We start from the raw sequence: 20746 nt of genomic DNA, 5'->3' as shown, positions 1-20746 counted from the left end.
AATCAAACCGTAACAGATCGCAGAGAAATGGTACAATTTTGATTTCACAGGTTCTCTTTTTGGCTCAATTCGATTCAAACCGTTTATGAAAAATCAAATATGAACCAATACAAATGAAAAAAACTAACGAATCCTTTTTCCTACATTTATTTATTTTCTATATATTTTCAAAATTTCTTTTCCTTAACCTAGTTTGCAGCTTCACCAACACTCAGGAAACAATATAATTTCCCCCACGGATATAAAAAATAAGATCTTGATGGAAATAGTAAATACACTAGTACAACCATCTATTTCATAAGCAAACAAAAGGCAATCACAATGCAAAATGCCAAACAACATATATTATAAAAGTGATCGTATCTAGGGATGTAAGATTGGCCCTAACAACCCTAAACCACCCTAGCTTGCCTTAAGTTCGAATAAGGCTTGGGCTAAGATTTTTTATCCTGAAGGCGTGTTATGGCCGGGCCTGGGTTGAGACTTAGACTCAGTCCTACAGCCCAACTCAGCCTTGATTTTAATCCAGATTTAAGTAATATAATTTAGGGTTGTCATCTTATCCTTTTATTCAAAATAATTAAATCTAGGTCATTGATTCTTATGGTCTTGTATCATGAACATCTATTATTGTGTTGCACTTCATAATTTTAACTGTATATATTGATCATTTGATCTATTAGTGCTTCTTCTTTCTTTTTTTCTTTCTTTTTCAATTCATAGGACACAGATGGAAAAATCATCACCAATTAGGGTGAATCAAGTTAGGTTGGGATGAGCCTAGCAAGGTTGGGTTGAGTCTGGTTGAGTTTTGGGGACCTAAGGTTGGGCTGGGATTTCAAGAAACCGGCCCAACATGACCTTGTTATAAAAAAAAAATGTGACGCCGCCTCACAAGCCACGCATGTAATGTAACAATACATGAAATAAAATAAATAGAATTAAAGGTACAAAGGTCAAACTGAAAATGAACTGACACAACATACCAATTTCCTACAAACCGAATAACAAAAATTGAATAAAAATCGTGAAATCGGACCAAGTGCAAAATGGATCTGATTTTTGGCCGATTCATATATGATGCTTTTTTTTTTTTTTTTTTTTTTTTTTTTAAGGATGCGGCTTTGATTTCACCTTGTCATAATTGACACCCTTATTGGGATGTGTATATGGATCTCATACTTCTAACATCTAGGAGATATCTAGCATATCATATATCCCAATCTGATGCTACTGTCATTTCTCCTTTCATGCAAATTTTTTCTTATATGTCCAATTCAGAGCCCATGGCCAACTAATTTAGGGGTTGGGGTAGATAGGGCGAGAGTTGAACACAAAACCTCCTTAGTTTTATTTGTAGGAACAATCACCATTGTGCTACAAGTGCATCCCTCTTTTTCATGCAAAATTAGAGGACAGTTTATCTACAAGGTCCTTAGTAAGCATTTAAGAGCCCTAAAAATATGTCATGTGGCAAATCACATGGTGTTCATATTTTAAAAGCCATTGAACAACACCATTGTAGCACAATGGTGGACAAATCTGAAGCGTGCTCTAATAGCAATATTAGAAAACTTAAAATTAAAATGGAGGACAACATACCTTTATTGAGTTTCATCATTCATCTTTCAGACATTGTCACTCATCTCTGACAAGTTTTGCAAATCTTCGATGATATTCTTCCTTATTCAGCAATGGCCAATAACTAGGGATTGTCACTCTGGCTCTTCAACTTCTCACAGACTACATCAAAGAATGGTGCTTGCTTGTTATAAGAGAAAGGATCAGTTGTCCATGCGATCACCAAATCGTACAAATTAACATCCAACACTTATTCTTATTGTTTTCAAATATATCCCTCATCACTCTTGTAATGATTGAAAACGAGACAAATGTTGGATGTTGACTTTTACGATCAACAGATCCAAGCTTGTGTAACAACAACTAAAGCTTTAACCCCTACTTAATACAAACTAAGGGAAACTCCCCTAGGGAGTTGCATTTGGTTTCAATAGCCATCGATGCTGATGTGGACAATGGGCCGCATCAACCACTAGAAAAGCATGTCAAAACAAATTTACAAAAGTCAAAGATGCAAGTTAAAATTATAGACATCTAAAGTACACGAGAATAATCGAACACAAATTAGTCATACCATTTAATTGGCCATAGAATTTGATACGAGGTCAATCTACAATAGATTGCATCTCTCTATATGGATGGAAGTTGCCACATCATTCACACAGCTGCAATCAGTTGGAAACCATGCTAAGTTTGGCAACACATATGTGCTAGCCATATTTTTGTCAAATTGACCATTTCCTACACGCTTATGGTAGGAATCTTAATAACACGCCCACTTTTAATGTTAACAATAGCTGTTGGAATATTTTAATAGTTTTTTTAAATATTCAAAATATTATTTTATTTCATCAAAGTGTGTATTGGAGAGGTTTGTCTCTTCCTAGTACCTAAATGATTGATAGGCATGACTATTGGAAAGCATGTATGAATGGTTAACAAACATGTATTATGGAAGAAACATGGCTTTTGGGAGCACCCATTGGAGGTGTTCCTTCTTCTCCTATATATAATAAAACAATCTCTACTTCAAACAGGTTTTTTGGTTTTCTCCATTATTCTTTGATTATGTTTTTCGAACTATTGAGCCTAGCCTTACTCTCCCAAAGGATCATAGTCTGTCTACGATCAGACAAAGATCGGTGGTTGTTTTATCTTGGAAGTAAAATGTAGGAATCCCCAATTGTACTATTGTAGGGGGCGTTTCAGACCTTAAGGAGAGTATCGATTTGTGATACGACTGAACCTGTTTGGTTTGTTGATTTCAACAATCTGTGCCGATCTTCTTCATCAATTCGTCTTGCTTCAACCAAGGAGTGCATCTTAACAATATCGATCACGTAATTCTCAACATCGGATACCTATTTCTAACAATCTTAAGGTCTAAAACTCTTCAGATTCTGATTTGAGTTATTAGGCATGACTGGTTTGAGTTACAAAACATAATTTGAAACTGTTTGGTATAAGATTAAGACTGAATGTTTCTGGATTACTTGCAACTCTATTTACCAATAGAACAAACCATGTTGAGGTTATCCCGCAATGGTAAAAGAATCTCTCTTTTACATACCGGGAGCTTTCTTGAACTTTGGTTTGCCGTTTTTACTGAATGGAGAAAGGATTTCAGTGTTCCTGATACATGAAGAAAAATTTTGTAAATGCGGGTTGGTGTCCACGGTAAAACTGGATACCAATAATTTGAAGTCTTTAGCAGATTAGCAATGAAGTCTAATAGGATCAGACAATTGCAGTTCACATTTTCCCAAAAGAAACCCATTCTGTTTTATCCCTACCACTTGAAATGAGAATTTATAACCATTGAACTGTAAGGGTAAATTGTAATGACTATGTTTATTGGGTTGAAATCGTCTGCAATTCCGTACAATTCCGTGAAATACCACTTTTAGGGGGTGACACGTGTATTGATATCAATGCAATGGTCCAGATCTGGTACAACTAATAAAACCTTAAATCAGTGAAGAGTCATTTAAATCAGATCTGGACCATTGCATTGGTATCAATACACGTGTCACCCCCTGAAGGTGGTATTTCACGGAATTGCAGACGATTTTTTTCCATGTTTATTGCCATGTGTCAAATGAAACATTGTTTCTCTTGGCCAAGTATTGCCAACAAGGTTTTACTAACTAAACTAAAATATAAAATAAATTAATTGGATACACACAGCGTATCTTCATGTCCGTTGGGTTGAATTGAGTTGTGTATCTTTTCGCTTTGTAAACAATATGAATGTCAGTAGAATATATGTACTATTTAATGGCACATACCCACGGCTTGAGGTGAGTGGATATGATTTAAGGAATTCAATAGGATCGACCTGAATTGGTGGAATCGAATTGGTATTGGCCTTGACCAATCTGATGAAAGGAAAAATGAAGAAATTAAAAAAAAAATGTTTTTAATATTGAATCCATGGTTACTTCTGTCCGATCAAATTGATCCATATTCAGATCGGGTTAGTATCAGCATTGATCGGTTTTGGCATCAATGTTGTGTTTTTTATACTATGATCAGAAAATGGGACAAGTAATGCTTTCTTATTCTACTAATGGTATTGGTTTTTGTATCTAAATCGAATCATTAAAATTGAAAAATTAGGTTTAAGCATGTCCCTAGATCTTTTGACTGTTGGAACATGGTGACTCAATTGAAACTCAATTCAAACTGAAAAAAATTATGACGTAAGGATTTTGTTACCAAATCAGAAATTTATTTATTTTGTATATCAATGTATTGCATCATGTTAATTACAAGTATACTTAACAATCCATATTTTGGTTTAAGTTAAGTCAATCATTGTTGTCTTGGTTTTCCATATTTTATATGTATATTGTTATATGGATAAGACAACGCGTTTATGATGCAATGTTTTAGGTATTTCCTTGGTTCATAATATGTTGTGGTTGCATGACTGACAATCAAGTCACAGTTCCATATTTATGGATGAGATAATATGTTTGAATACTTGAGAAAAGTGAGTGTTTCATATGTGAATATGAAATTGTGGAGTTTTTGAACTCTGGTTCTGTGCATTCATATCTTGGATTACACATCATGAAATTGTAACATGCAATTGATAGTGCTTGATTATTATGTTACATGATGCTATAGTGGTGTTAATTCCCCATAAAATGCATACTCATATTGTTTAGGTATATATGTATAGATATTATAAACCCAAATATGTGGGGGAGTTATTATGAGATGCATATATTTGTACAATAAGTACCTTTGAAAGAGATAAATAAAACAAGTAGAAAGATCAATCTCTACTCAAAAATGAAATCTAGTAGGTGTACTTCGATTTGATTATGCAAATGTTTGGAACATTACCTTATTTCAAAGGTGGAATGTACAAACTTGTGTTGGTGGAGTGATTCAACGAATCGGTAAAATAAACCTTGGTTATAGGTTTCACCATTATTTTATTGGTTTATGACTTTGTATGAAGGTCGGATCAGAAAACTAAAAAAGGCTGAGGATCTAAATGGTAGAGAAGCACATATATATGTTTTGGATACATGTGGTGAGGCTAGTAAGATAGAGTTATCCACTCTATATAGTCAAAAAAAATAATTTTACTAGGATTTGTATACAACCTCATATCACTAAGGTGATATCATCTAAAGGAATGAGCTCCAGAAGGCTTGTGTCATAAGTCATATAATGGACACCCAACCTATATGAAGAGGTAAATTCCTGAATTAGGTTCAAATGGTAAAAACAAAGTCACTGGATGACTTGTCTCGTACTACTAAAATATTTGTTCATTATGGTTAGATGGCAAAGTAGTACCACCACAATGAAAGAATGATCAGTTTTAGACTCTTAATCAAGCCAAATCTCATAGAAATGTGGAGGTGTGTTAACTGTGGTGCACACTATGGGCTGACCAATGTGGATGTAGGGGGTCAAGCCGCCTACCAATGAGAGTTTTATAGGCGAACTCTCTAAACATCCATAAAATCAAGATAAGGGACAAGGCCAGTTTTTATTAAAAAAAAAAAAAATCTATTTCATAAAGGGATCGTAATTAAAGTCGACCAGTAGAATATGGCTGATGGGCTAATCGGCTACAATGATAAAGAAAGATTCAAGAAGTCTGACTTCACCCATATTCTGTAGCGTAGTTCATCAAACCTAGTGTAGGTTCAAGTCCTGAAGAAACATACAACGAAGTGTTCTATTGTGTTTTATATGTTCAATAGTTTGATTCAATATTTATCGATTTTTGAAACTTGTATTGAATATTTCGAATCTTGTGGGGGATTGTTGGAATATTTTAATAGTTTTTTTAAAGATTCAAAATATTATTTTATTTCGTCAAAGTGTGTATTAGAGAGGTTTGTATCTTCCTAATAGGCACCTAAATGACCAATAGGTGTGACTATTGGAAAGCATGTATGAATGGTCAACAGACATGTATTTTGGAAGAGACATGGCTTTTGGGAACATCCATTAGAGGTGTTCCTTATTCTCCTATATATAATAAAACAATCTATACTTCAAAAAGGTTTTTTTGTTTTCTCCAATATTCTTTGGTTTTGTTTTTTCAAACTATTGAGCCTAGTCTTACTCTCCCAAAGGATCATAGTCTGTGTACAATTAGACAGAGATCGATGGTTGTTTTATCTTGGAGATGAAAAGTATGAATCTCCAATTGTACTATTGTAGGGGGCGTTTCAAACCTTAAGGAGAGTGTCGATTTGTGATACGACTCAACCTGTTTGGTTTTGTTGATTTGAACAATCTGTGTCGATCTTCTTCATCAATTCATCTTGCTTCAACCAAGGAGTGTATCTCAACAATATTGGTCATGTAATTCTCAACATCGGGTTCCTATTTCTAGCAATAGCCACATGGCAAATCTATTGGGGTTCAAAATTTGTGAACAAGTATACAGTATACCCCTAGGTACCATCTTACACATAAGTTTCAACCAAACTAAAAAAAATAGAACTTTGAAAATCCAAAGCTATAAGAGAGTTCATAGTAATGATCGAACTATTGTAGGTGTCATGGACATACATAGGTTTACATGACAGTATTTAGAAATAGGTTTTGAAATTTGGCAGGTGGCTAATCCTAACCATGACCTCTATATCTAACATTTAGGTAGCAACATCATATATATACATGGCAATATGGTAATATTTCTATATTTAGAGTGCTAGGTGCTAGGATCTAGGAATCAAGAATGGTTCCTACCACATGCCTATTGGGATTTTTCTTTCCAATTTAAACAATAAGTTATAATTAGGGGTGCAAGTTTGGCTCACACAAGCTTGAGCCAACCCAAACCCACCCTGAGTCCAACTGAGCCTAGGTTGGGCAAGGCTATGATTTTCGAGCCTAGAGTCAAGACAACCCTGGGAAGAGACTTCGGTCTAAGCTTGACTTGGTCTGACCTATATATATAAAATAAGGGGGTGGGGCAAGACCATGGCATCATTGCCAGGTTATGTGGCCTTGGCATAGTGTGCAAATGTGAGATTTTTCATTCCATGGGGGATGAGGCGGTTATTTCACCCTTCCTGTGTTAGGGCATAGGTGCCATGTAACATGGCAATCTTATTTTTCTCAAATATATAATACATAACTAAGAAAAGAAGCTTGAAAGGCGATGTGGTCTATAGGCAAAAATTCCGCCTATGTTAATACTTTTGTATGCGCTACTATTGACCTGCGCATTGACATAGGGGTTATGCTATATTTGAGGAAACCCTCTCCTCTATAATTATACATAATTATGTCACACATAGAGACTACCATAATCGATAAGCGCCAATCCAACCCAATCAGCATCAATCTGATCAAGCTGGATTGGGCTGAGGAGAGCTGAGATATCCTAACCGGCCTCGGACTAGACTACTGTTGAGCACTTGAATTAATGGGACTGAGGGTTGGGCTTGTGTTTTTCAAAAACCCAGGCCAGCGAATTCAGGTTGCACCCCTAGCTGTAATGTTCTAGATTGTTCGACTTACCCCAACCAGAACGGGCACTGATTTGTGCCCAAAAAAAAAAAAAAGAACGGGCACTGATTTAACGGTCCATATTCATCCGAAGCTTCAGGATGAAACACGATTGCTTCGTTAAATCCAAGGATCACTCACTACTCATTTTCGAGGTTCTGCCTTGGTGGTTGCCTAGTTTGGTATATCCTCTTCACCCCCTGTGAACGGTGGATTACTTTTGCTTATCCACCTAAAACAGATAAACCCTATTTCCTCTCAGCGGCGATTTCCAGGTAAGCTTCATCTTCGGTCTGGTTTCCATAGTTTCTTCTTTCATGCTCTTGTCTTAGATTTCAAGCAGGTTCATGGTCTTCTGAGCGCATATACGATGTTGTAATTGTAATTGATAGGTTTCTTATAGGAAATGGCGTCGACATTCACTGCCATGTCTTCTATGAGCTCCCTGGTAGCAACTTGCAGTGGCACACGGGATAAGAAGCTTTCTAATCTAGAGAAACTATCCTCTTTTGCTTCCATATGTCCTCCTTCCCTTGGAAGGAGACAAAATGTTGTACTTCAGAGACGTTGTTCCCCCAAGATAAGGGCAATGGCCAAGGAATTGTACTTCAACAAGGATGGTTCAGCCATTAAGAAGCTACAGGTGAAATTTCTACATGGGATTGAGTTTGTTTCCCTCTCTAACCTTTTTGTGTCCTGCAACTGCTTAACCCCTCTTCTTTTCATGAATTTCAGACTGGTGTTAACAAGCTTGCAGACCTAGTTGGGGTTACTCTTGGTCCCAAGGGCAGGAATGTTGTGTTGGAGAGCAAGTACGGTTCCCCCAAAATTGTTAATGATGGTGTTACCGTGGCCAAGGAGGTACTTCTTAGCTGTTAATGCTGCTTACTATTTGATCTACTGAAATGGGAAAAATGATGTCCATTGCTAATTTTTTGCACCTTATAGGCTTACTTCCCCTCACCCTTATTATGGTTTTTCGCTTATCCTAGTACGATATTATTACTTATTTTTATCCCAGTGGTTTATATCCTAGGGTTAACCATTTTAGATATCTACGGTCAACCATAAATAAAGAAGGTGACATAGAGGATGGATGAAGTGGATAGGAGCGAGTATTGTGTGACCGACGTATCCCTTTAAAGCTTCAAAGAAAGTTCTATATGACTGATGTGTGTTTGGCTATGATGTATGGGGGCGGAATGCTGGGCAGTAAAGAAGTGTCATCTAGAGAAGCTATCTGTAGCAGAGATGAGGATGTTACGATGGATGTGCGAAAATGCTAAGAAGGATAAAGTAAGGAATGAACGTATTAGAGATGATTTTGGGAGTTGCCCCGATTAACGTCAAGCTTCGACAAAGTTGTTTGAGGTGGTATGGTCATATTCAACGAAGGCCCGGGGACAACCCTGTTAAGAGGAGTGATCTAATTATGATTGAAGGACCTAAAAGATCTAGGGGCAAGCTTAAAATGACCATAGGAGAGGTGATGAATAACATGCATAGCCTAAGTTTTGTCTCAAGTACTACTTAGAGAGAGCCTATTGGAGGGCAAAGATCGATGTAGCTGACCCTATTTGATTGAGTTTATCCTGGGTTGCTGGGTTGTGCCTCTCTCCTCTCACTTTCATCTCTCTTTCATTTCTCTGTTACCATTTCTTTTCTTCTTTTATGTTTGGACATCAGTTTTCGTTATATTGTTTTGTACGGATTCATGTAGCTAACCCCATTAAGTTGGGATAAGGCTGAGTTTGTTGATTTTGTTGTAGTTGGTGGTGGTGGTGTATATCTTGTCTATCTTGGTGTTTTGATGAGTGATAGATTCATATGGTTTTAGGCCCTCTTTGGTACAATCACTCTTTCGATGCATCCATTGAAATTAACTTCAATCATGGTTTAAGAAGTTGGTTTAATATTTCAGATTTCGACCAAAACCTGGCCAAAATTCTGCAGGTTTTGGTGGATGGGTTTGTCTAATCATTTTGGTGGTCAACAGCCATATTTTGAGCTGAAACTTGGCAGAGACTATAATTAAGTTTCCTTAAACACAATAGGTGCTTTAGATGGTTGAAAAACAAACTCAAAATTTTAGTTGGTTTTATACCTTAGGTTGGTAGTGTGCGTTGTGCTTTGGCTGTATAATTCTCAAATATTGAGCTCCAACCACTAAGCATTAACCTTTTTTTTTTTATTTCTATTAAAAATTTGTTGCAAGAAAATAAATTTTTTGGTAAAAAATAATTTTAACTACAGAAAATTAAATCTGGGTCCATGAAGTTGTAGATTAGCTTAGGTTACCAAACATAAAAATTGAAGCTTAACTACTACATATTTATCCTATTTTTAGTCTGGGTATTACCTCAACTTGTTAATCTTTAAAATATCTCCCCCAAATCCACCAAATGCCGGCTGTAGATGACTTGTACAAGCTTGCAACAACTTGTTCCACCAAGAATTGCAAGTGGATCATGCTAAAACACAAGTTTTAGGTTGAAACTACTGGTTTCATCCGAAACCTGTCAATAACGTTCGAAATGGTTCAAAACGGTGACACATTTTAAATGAAATATATTATTTGTATAAAGTGTAGATAATGTTTTGATGGAACGAAATGTAGTTTCCGGCGAAACGTGTCGAAATTTTGACCGCAATATGTAAGTTTTGGTCGAAACTTGTAATATGAGAGAGAGAGAGAGGGCCTTATACCACTGAGTTTGAAGTACACATCATTAAATGTTTCTGTCGGTTTATTTGAAACCAATACTAAATGACTAAATGATGGTTCTTCATAGTTTAATTTGTGATGTTCTCTAAATACATTGCTTGTTTTGTCTTAAGGTTGAGTTGGAGGATCCTGTAGAGAACATTGGTGCTAAATTGGTGAGACAAGCTGCTTCAAAGACCAATGACTTGGCTGGTGATGGAACGACGACATCTGTTGTTCTTGCACAAGGTTTGATTGCAGAAGGTGTTAAGGTTTGTGATTCATTACTTCCCCTAGTTTTTCTTTCAACTGTTGAAGAACCGTATGTTTCTGAATCACTAACCTGCAATGGTCCATCCAGGTAGTAGCAGCTGGTGCTAACCCTGTTCAAATTACCCGAGGAATCGAAAAGACCGCTAAAGCTTTGGTTGCTGAGCTCAAGAAAATGTCAAAGGAGGTATATTGGATTTGCCTGATATTAATTGAGCCTGTGCACTGTTGATGCTGTGTGGCATTTCAATCAAAACATTCAATTTCAATTTCTTTCTATATGAGCTTTGCTCCTGGAACTTTTTCTCAAAAATTTGCTTTGGCTTTTCAGAGTGTTATTGTGATTTTTGAATTACAAGGTTAAATGTGAATATAACATTATATGGCAGGTTGAAGACAGTGAATTAGCAGATGTGGCTGCAGTTAGTGCTGGGAACAACTATGAAATCGGAAATATGATAGCTGAAGCTATGAGTAAGGTGGGCAGAAAGGGTGTGGTGACTCTTGAAGAAGGAAAGAGTGCTGAGAACAGCCTTTATGTTGTAGAGGGAATGCAATTTGACCGTGGTTATATCTCCCCTTACTTTGTGACAGACAGCGAAAAGATGGCTGTTGAATATGAAAACTGCAAGGTACAAAATTTCTTTATGAGTCTTGTAGCATCTATCTTTTGGGACAGCCCTCTTTTTTATAATAACAGAAGTGTGTGTATTTGCCTCCTAATGATGGATGTTGTTAATGCAGTTGCTTCTTGTTGACAAAAAGATCACAAATGCAAGGGATCTCGTCAATGTTTTGGAAGATGCTATAAGAGGAGGATATCCAATTGTAATAGTTGCTGAAGACATTGAACAGGAAGCGCTAGCTACTCTTGTTGTAAATAAGCTCAGGGGGGCACTGAAGATTGCTGCACTAAAAGCTCCTGGATTTGGGGAACGCAAGGGCCAATACCTTGATGACATTGCTATTCTGACTGGAGGTTGAACCCTCATGTTGTAATTGTACATTTGCAGTTTGCATTATTATTCTATTTCTGCTCATTATGAATGTGTAATGTGAGAGTTAGACAGCCCTTTGTTCCCTTTCTCTCTCTTTTTTTTTTCTAATCTGATTTTCGAGAGGTTCTTGTTCTTGATGCAGCTACTGTAATTAGGGAAGAAGTTGGGCTAACCCTTGACAAAGCTGAGAAGGAGGTCTTGGGTCATGCCGCCAAGGTGGTACTCACCAAGGACACTACCACAATTGTAGGTGATGGTAGCACACAGGAAGCAGTAAATAAGCGAGTTGCTCAAATTCGCAACCTCATTGAGGTGAAATTCCAGAATGTTGCTTACTACCACCCCCTCCTATCATCACCAATAATAAAAAAATGTGGCCCATGTAGAATTTTTTAGTGCCTGTTGGTGGTGAGCTTCTTTTGATGTAGTTCATGTTGCCATGCAGGCTGCAGAACAAGATTATGAGAGAGAGAAGCTTAATGAGAGAATTGCTAAACTCTCGGGTGGTGTTGCTGTCATTCAGGTAAACTGTCGAGCATTTTGCGACCTAACATGCACGTTCTTGTCTATTAAGGAAATATCAACATATAACTGATGTATAACATAATTCTCTTATGAATATGGGTAGGTTGGAGCACAAACAGAGACAGAACTAAAGGAAAAGAAATTGAGGGTAGAAGATGCTCTTAATGCAACAAAGGTATGTCTGATTGAGATTCTAAAGACGGTACCAGTTGTATGGTAGATCCTAGGTGTGTTATTTTTCTGCCTATTGTGCTGAAAATTAATGAAAATATATTTTCTATTGAATGGTTTCCAGGCAGCAGTTGAGGAAGGTATAGTAGTTGGTGGTGGATGTACCTTGTTGAGACTTGCTGCAGAGGTTGATGCCATTAAAGATTCACTTGAGAATGATGAGCAAAAGGTAAGATGTCAATTTTTTTTTTTTTTTTATTTGTCAATTTTTCTCCTCTTCCCCACCTACTGCTTTCTAGCCACCACCTCCAAGCTTGGTACAGTGCCGGTTTCTCAGATCCAAGCTCTAGCTTCCCTCCCACTCTCTTTTGAACTGATAGTGGTACCATTTATGAGTTCTCTAGTTTTTCTAGAAGTATATTCTAACATGGGTTACTTTGTACTTTGGGCAGGTTGGGGCTGAGATTGTTAGAAGGGCTTTGGGCTACCCTTTGAAGTTAATTGCCAAAAATGCAGGTGTCAATGGAAGTGTGGTTATTGAAAAGGTACGTATGCATCATTTGTCAATCTTTAGGTTGTTTGCAAGATATGAGCCCAGTGCTCCTATCTCACAAGTTTAGGCTTCTTGTCTTTGTTTTTGTATGGAAGCCCAAGTAGCTGACTGCTGATGTTCTGGTATTGCTTCAGGTGTTGTCTAGTGACAATTCAAAGTTCGGTTACAATGCTGCAACTGGTAATTATGAGGATTTGATGGCTGCTGGAATAATTGATCCAACCAAGGTAAGTTGCTTCGCTGTTTTTTATAACATGCCAAAGACATTAGCTTGGCAGGTTAAGTTTTTACGAACACGAGTAAGAAATAGATTAAATATAATATAACATAGTAGATTGCAAGGTGGAAGATTTAGGCACCGTTTGATAACGTTCCCAGAAACGCGTTTCTGCATTTTTCTGTTCCTAGAAACGGAGAAACGAGGTAAAAAGCGTTTGGTAAAATCGTTTCATTTCACCTGTTTTTATAAGTAGAAATAGATTTTTTTTTTTTTTTTCAATTTATGGTTCAAGAAACAAAAGAGACGAAACAAGTTGTAGTTGTTTTGGCGTTTCCAGAAACGACTTGTGGCCAAAATAATTAGCCCTTGCCTGATAATTTTCCGCCAACCCCTTTTTACATCCTTCTTCTCTCCTCTGCAATCCGTCTCTCATCGTTCCTAGTCAACCATCGTTAACATGTCGGAGCTCCCATGAGCTTGTTGAGCCTTTCGTTGCTTAGAGATTAGGAGTCCGTTTCGATTTCTTTCCTCCTTTCACTTCTTCTTCGTCTTCTTCTGGCCCTGGCTGAGAGGAGTAAAGATCTGACCTTGCAATCTTCGGTGCTCTTGGCAAGCCAATTGGGACGGAGTTTCTTTAGGGAGATCTTTAGGCTTCTAATCTTTAGGATCAACAAGGTCGAAGTGGAGGTTATTTGAAGTGAGAAGATCGAAGAGACGATGGCCTAGGGCTTTAGAGGTCCTGGTCTGAGAGACGTAGAAGATCTTATCTCTAGGAGGAGCAGGGTGAAGGGTGGTGGTGCTCTGGTTGGAGGAGGAGAGGGAGAGTCTTGGGCTGCGGAGGCGTTGGGACTTCCAGAAGCAATAGAAGGAGGAGGCAGATAGAAGTGCAAGCAGAGCTAGTCGAGCCGGAAGATAGGAGGAGGGCGACTTCCCCTCATTGTGAAATCTCAATTTGACGGTTGCGCTTGCAATTGAATTGTCTTCGTCTTCAGATTTCGAAGCTGTAAGCCTGACTTTAGAGTGGGACGGAGTCCGATTCGCAGAGCACCTGACTCAACCTCCATTCCTGCTAGAGGGATCTCCGTCGACAGTCCTCATATGAACTCTTTTGGTAAAATCATCTTCCAGAGCTTGGAGAGAAGCTCGAGCAGTCTGAGCAGCTTCAATGGCGGTCCGAAGATTAAACACAGAGGAATGGAAAGAGATATTTTTCCATTATATTGTCTAAAAAAAAAATTTTTTTTTGCTAGAAACGTTTCCAGAAACAAGGTTTATCAAACACCTGAAAATCCGTTTCTGTTCCCAGAAACGTGAATTTATGTTTCTGGCGTTTCTGTTCTAGATTTAAGGTTTTCTGCAGTGTTGTGTTGCTTTGCCGGTGAGAAATTGACAGTCTTGGCCCCCTTGGGAGAATTTCATGTCCTTAGGGTTTGTAGCTTATCTAATAAACTACTGGAGAGGTGGTAACCTCTTTTTAGTTCTTCGCTATTTGCCTTGGTTATTGGTTTAAATATTGGTCAAGTTTCGCAAGTGAAGGGAATTCTTTCTCTACGACCTTGATTTCTGCTGCGTTGAACAGCACCATGTATTAGAAGCTACAAGATTTGGCTAATGGTTGTGTTTTCGAATCCAGGTTGTTAGATGTTGCCTGGAGCATGCAGCCTCGGTAGCAAGGACCTTCCTCACATCTGATGTAGTGGTTGTGGACATTAAGGAGCCTGAACCACTGGCTGCCGGAAACCCCATGGACAATTCAGGTTTGTTTCTATGCTTGCTGTCTTCCTTTACCATTCTGAAATGCAGTAGAGTAATTAACTGCTTGATACCATGTATTTCTTCAGGGTATGGTTACTAATCCAATGGATGATTTGTGGGGAAGAATTGATCTGCAAAGTGACATCTTGAACACAACATCAAAAAAACATCCTCCACTGCAGTGGGAAATGGAATGGTTGCATCCATCCAATTTTGATCTATCATAGTTGGGTAGTGAGGCTGGTGAAACTCATTAATTGCAGAGGGTTGTCTTCATCTCTTTTTCCTTTTTCTTCTCCCATTTCTTTGGGTTGTAGACTAGTTTGGACACAGATGAAATTCCACTGTGGTTTGTTTATGGAGGTTTGGCATGTATTAACTGTAGGCAGTTGAAATGGGAATTATACCAGTTTGAGTATAATGAGACTTTTTTGGGCCGTCTTCGTACACAATTATTAAAGGTTTCTGGCCTGTATAATCCTCTGGCTATCAGTGGTATTGGCCGGATCGTATATACCTGGTCGATCTTGGATCAGTATTCGATAAAGGGTATAATCGTTAAAAAAACCTATTTTAATGAAAAATAAGGGTATCATTGATCAATCTTGGCCAATCCAAATCGGTATTGTATCAGTTTTGGTGGAGATTCACATTGATTTGATTTCGAAGAACCAAATCCTTGATTAGAAGAGTAAGATAAAAGGGTGAAAGCTGAGAACAAAAGGTCATTGGAAAGAGAAAGAATAGGCTGAGTTTTCTTTCAGCCATGATAAAGATGATAAAGAGAGAATCTCTTCAGTCATGGATATGGTCCTTTGATTCGATGAATGGGTATTTTGTAACTTCGGCAATGGAGGGTGAGGGGTGAGGGTTAATGATGAGATATATTGTTCAGAAGTTCAATCATTTCATCAATCATTGTTAATGAAGACTCTTTCACGTTGGATGACAAAAAACTTTCACCTTCTCCTTCCAACCCGGCAGAAGAAAACAGGAGATTTGTATGTTGTTGTCAAAGAAATTTTATTTAACCATTCTTGTTAACAAATGATTTGTAATCTTAAATTTTTTAATCCCTTTAGTAGTACATTTTTTTTCAAATGAGGATAAATATTGTCATTTCACTTGTATAATTAAAAGTTATATAAAACAATGATAATTTTTTATGATGATATAATGATAAATCATTTTTATATTATTTTTGAAAACTCTTTCATACGTATAAAGCTATAGTTAAAATTCTTTTACAAATAAAGAAAGTGTAAAATAGAAGGTGTCAATTTTTAAATATACATATAAATGTGTCATTTAAACATTTATTTTAACTATAAATTTCACGTCTGCATGAAGAGAGTGCTTGTCAAGAAAGGATTCATGTAGTTTACTAAAAAAAATCCAAGACAGTAAAAATCTATCTCTTAGAGGTGAGGGCCGATAAGGCATAGAGAATATTTGTTTTGATGGTCTTGTGTAAAGTACTCTCAAGCCTGATTCACATGAGGGATATAGATTTTCTCCAGCTAGGGGTGGCTGGAGAGAGAGACTCTCTCTCCTGATTTCTGTTTTCTCTTCGGTTTAGTGTTTGTTTCTCCTCACTGGTCTCAAGCTGGAGAGGATCTGAATCTAAACCTCAAAGTTTAGTGTAAACTAATCATAGCAAACCCCTCAGCACAGGGAAAGTGAAAAAAGAGGAGCCAGACAATGAGATCGTTAAAAGAGTCTAAATAAGATTAGTAAGCAATTGATCAGATCAAAAGAGTTACGTAAGACCAAAGCTAATGAAGCTTTTAGAAGACGCAATACCCTTTTAAGAAGAAGCAAGCAGCTAACCACCCCTCCATATGACTGCATGTGTTTGACAAAATGACTGAAAGAAGCCGTGTTTGGCACCTTTTTCTTATAACCCTCTATATGGTGTATATATATATATATATATATATATATAACTTTGTTTAGGAAGAAAAACATTTTGGCGTTCATCTATGTGAAAACATCCTCTCAAGTGAGTGCAGTAGTGCGATGAGTATCGGATGGTTGAGACGACCTCAGCCTGCTTGCCCGAATGTTCTCGGACATCCGATGCTCACTGCACCGCCGGACTCACTGCAGACAATAACCACGAATCTATATGTTGACTCACATAAAAAAAAAACAAATAAGAAGACATGATTGTTGTGAATGAAGAATCCCTTCATCAATATTATTATTGCCCTTCAAACATGTAAGAGGCAGATAGTTATGACGATAGATTCGTGGTTAAATCCTTCACCATGGGTGAAGAAAAACTTTCCCCGTTGTTTAATGAGGCATTGTTAAAAGTTTTCAATTGTCACAAATTAATGAAATGAGATTACTGTAATTACCCAATCCTTTGATAAGATTTAATGAAAAAAAAAAAAAATTAAGGGCACCTAATGAACATAATCAATATTAATTTCATGAGTGATCATCGGAGGCTACAGTTTATATTTAAATGTTATATATATATATATATATATATTTATATATTTCATCACATGTCATCGATCAAAAAGTGGGTTTTATTTTATTCAAATAATATATGTTTTAGTTTGAAGGTCCAGAGTCTGCTATTTATTTAATTTTTTTTTTTTTTCTTCTTGGCAGTTGGCTCCAGCCTATAGTTTGATTGCTACTGTCTAATTCTTCTGGCGTGCTGTCTATGTCTACTCAATTATAAATCCAAAATGAGACAACATAAATAATGAACTAAGCCCATGTGTGTTATTTCACAATCCATTATCCTTGCATTTAACATAAATAAATAAATAAATAAATAAATAAATCTCTAATTGGAGAATGAAAAATAAAAAAAATGTGATCATTGTTTTAGGTATTTGTATTGATATTGATATGGTACCTATATATATCTGTCGGTATTATATCGGCATTGAGTATCGGCGATAAGATATGGGTACACTGAACTTTGATTGCTATAAAAAAAATATCCTACAAAATTACTTCGTTCTTTTTGTTAAGTTTGTTTCGAATTCTTGACCCATTTTGAAGAATGACCTGCTTTGACATATTTTGGTGACGACCCGAATGAAAGGTTTTCCAGAGATCTGTGATGGAAAAAGAGAGCCCAACACTGATCTCGTATGGGGGTGCGGGGGCATAGCCTCTACGGTATGGTTCAACCAGATTGACCACTACCTGATGGGTCAACCCACGACTTGGAGTATATAATGTATTGTTGTCTTGTTGAAATAGTCATTATAATTTGGGAGTTTTTTCAAACTAGGCTTTCAGGGCGAGTTTTCTCGTCGCTGTTTGAGTGTAATCTCTCTTTTACATAGTGAAAATCTTCTTCTTCGCTCGAGGATATAGCACACCACACCAGTGTGTAAACCTCGTTAAATCTCTATGTTGTGCGGATCTATTGTCTGTTTATTTTCGTATTTTCTTAGTGTTTTCTCTAACACCTTTTTACTTGACAAATATATTCAGAATCTCATCAAAGAACCCACCCTATGAGAGGTTCACTAAATGTCAAAATTTGTTTAAAAAAATATTTCTTTTATTTCTCCTAGGCAATAAAAAACTAAAGAAATGATTGATATATTCAAGATATATATGTATTTATAAAATGAGAGAGGGTTTCATAAAAGGTGTGTGCACGGAAGCATTGGCAATGACAAAATTTCTGCCTTTCACAAGGGGTAGACAATCATTTTACCCTCCTTTGTGTCACCCACTGGCCATGTTGCCTTCCTGGATTTTTTTCCCTTATAAAATTCCATCTCAATTTATTCTATTTCATCATATTTGAGATGTAATAAGGTTCCCAAGGATAACAATAAATAATCTCCCTTTTATCCTATCCTCGTATATACCTTTTCAATTTTTAAAAATAGAAGAAAAAGGGGATGAAGAATCCATTTTCTACAAATCCGGATCCTCTCCGACGTGCCCAATTAACCCAATGGACATCGAATGGTTGGGAGAACCTGAGCACCTAGATCCATCCTAGCTGTTCGATGAGAAATGAATGCAATGGGGTGTTGGATCTGGATCCTCTCCGACGTGTCCAACTACCCAACGCACATCGACCTGTTGGGAGGACCTGAGCACCTAGGTCCACCCTAACTGTCCGATGAGCAATGAATGCATTGGAGTGTTGGAGAGGATTCTGATGCATGCAGCATTCACTTAAGAATAATTCTAAGGAGTTTCATAATTCCTTTCTTAAATCTTTGGGTGAGAGTGGTGGGTTTGCTTCAAAGTTGAAAGAATCAAATGTTGAATATTAGGCGGATTGAAACCTAGAAACCTGAAATTTGCAACTTGAAAGTAGAAAGACTAGTCTTTTTTTTTTTATTTAAGTTTTACGTTTTGTTTTGAGACTAGTTAAGCCCTCCATTGGCATGTCTTAATTTCCTTCAAAACCATTTGACTGTGACCATCCCCATTGGCTTTCAATTTCTCTCCTTTCATTAATTTTCTTATTCAAAACCTTCTTAAATTTTTATTTTAACCAAAGGAGTTGGTGTAACTTGTAAGGATGGAAATGGAATGGTCCACACGGATATTGTGTTCATTTTAATCCAAAAGAATTATTAGTGAGAAATAAGGATGTTAAATGATACTGTTGGATTTAAATGATTTGGTTCAATTTGGATCAGAAAGTAGTAGATAAAAACTGAAATCGAACCGTTTATTAAATGGTTTCAGTTTGTGACCGATTTGTAGACAGTTCTGGTTTTGTTACCAGATTGAGATAATAGATTCATAATGATTTGTTAACAGTACTTAAACGGTTCTGACCTCGATTTTTTGTGACTCTGAAACTTGAAGACAAAGACGGAAAGAAGAGGCAATGGGTCTTAAATGGTTTAGTCTGTATTTGGTTCAATGGTTACATGGATTTAAACCATCAGTTTAAAGTAAGGGTGTTAATTGGTTCGATTTCGGTGTATATGATGTGGTTTGGTTTGGTTCACATTTATTTGGTTAAAACTAAAACCGCACCATTTACCTAAACGGTTGTACTTTCTAAAACCGCAGCCGTTTAGTAAACGGTTTCAGTTCTACGGTTTTTAAATGGTGTTGATTTCACTGTTTTAAACAATTTTGATCGTGGTTTATTCTGTATGGTTTTTAAATGGTTAGCAATCGGTTTGCTAGTTTATTCACATGCTTACTAAAATTTTTTTTTGTTGATAAATGCTTCAATCTTGTATTAGATTAAATGAAGCATTGAACAAGCAATGTTTTAACTACATAATTACATAATAGGAGTAAATTATTGAATAGACTATTGGACAACCTTTTTGGTCATTGATTCTTCCCTAAATTAAACCATTATGTTTTGTTAAAACAACCAAATATTTAATCGTTATATAGGTCAATCGGATCGATTTTGATGGTTTAAAGGTTCAATTTTTACGGTGTCAATTCGATTTAAAACCAATGGATTAAACGGTTAAAACTGACCCAACCCATTTAACTAATCGGTCTTAAACTTGAAACTAGAATCAAACCATTTATTAAACGGTTTTATGGTTTTAGTGTAAACGGCTCGGTTCAGTTCCAATAAACAGTTTGAATTTCAAATTCAAATCCTTAGTTTAGAAGGTTTAAAACTAAATCAAATCTTTTTTTTTTCCTTTTAGGGTAGAATTAAACCAAATAATTTATTAAACGATTTTGATTTCAGTAAACAGTTTCGATTTGGTTTTAACATCTTTAGGAGTTTAAAAAAAATACACCTTAGTGAGAACAAATATAAAAACAGTTTGCTACCAAGGAACTGGAAGAGAAAACCCTAAAAGCGTCTCGTAAAAATAAGAGTTTTAATTCTTAAAAAAGGAAAGAAAAAGAGAGTTTTCATTGTTGCTGTCAGTCAATATCTTAATCTGAGTTTCATATTTAGATTTCATAAACAAATGTAAAAGGGTAATTTACAAACAAAACCACTTTCCCTTTCACTTTGAGATGTAAGCCTCCATACCCCA

At 36.6% G+C, this 20746-nt stretch overlaps 1 protein-coding gene across 2 annotated transcripts; it reads left to right on the top strand.

Moving 5' to 3' along the window:
- The first annotated feature begins 7687 nt into the window (after positions 1-7687).
- On the top strand, positions 7688-15189 carry LOC122069251 (ruBisCO large subunit-binding protein subunit beta, chloroplastic-like). 2 transcript variants are annotated; one of them, XM_042633225.1, is made up of 15 exons: positions 7688-7850; positions 7968-8218; positions 8311-8436; positions 10414-10551; positions 10641-10736; positions 10939-11181; positions 11294-11528; positions 11690-11859; positions 11993-12070; positions 12176-12247; positions 12368-12472; positions 12696-12788; positions 12931-13023; positions 14650-14773; positions 14858-15189. In XM_042633225.1, the coding sequence occupies exons 2-15, from the start codon at positions 7982-7984 to the stop codon at positions 14869-14871; spliced, it is 1824 nt and encodes a 607-aa protein (XP_042489159.1). In that variant the 5' UTR covers positions 7688-7850; positions 7968-7981; the 3' UTR covers positions 14872-15189. The 2 variants fall into 2 exon arrangements, with proteins under 2 accessions (XP_042489159.1, XP_042489163.1); XM_042633229.1 differs by having other exon boundaries at positions 7691-7850; positions 7979-8218.
- The last annotated feature ends 5557 nt before the right edge of the window (positions 15190-20746 follow it).

This window comes from Macadamia integrifolia, chromosome 2 (assembly GCF_013358625.1).
Source record: "Macadamia integrifolia cultivar HAES 741 chromosome 2, SCU_Mint_v3, whole genome shotgun sequence".
In the NCBI taxonomy this organism is placed as follows: Eukaryota; Viridiplantae; Streptophyta; class Magnoliopsida; order Proteales; family Proteaceae; genus Macadamia; species Macadamia integrifolia.
Note: the sequence above shows the minus strand (reverse complement) of the source record. Positions and strands in the feature narration are given on the sequence as shown.

Coding starts and splice junctions, on each gene's coding strand:
- LOC122069251 (XM_042633225.1), top strand. CDS start 7,982: ATGGCGTCGACATTCACTGCCATGTCTTCTATGAGCTCCCTGGTAGCA. Junction 10,552..10,640: donor TGATTGCAGAAGGTGTTAAG/GTTTGTGATTCA, acceptor TGGTCCATCCAG/GTAGTAGCAGCTGGTGCTAA. Junction 12,473..12,695: donor TTGAGAATGATGAGCAAAAG/GTAAGATGTCAA, acceptor TACTTTGGGCAG/GTTGGGGCTGAGATTGTTAG.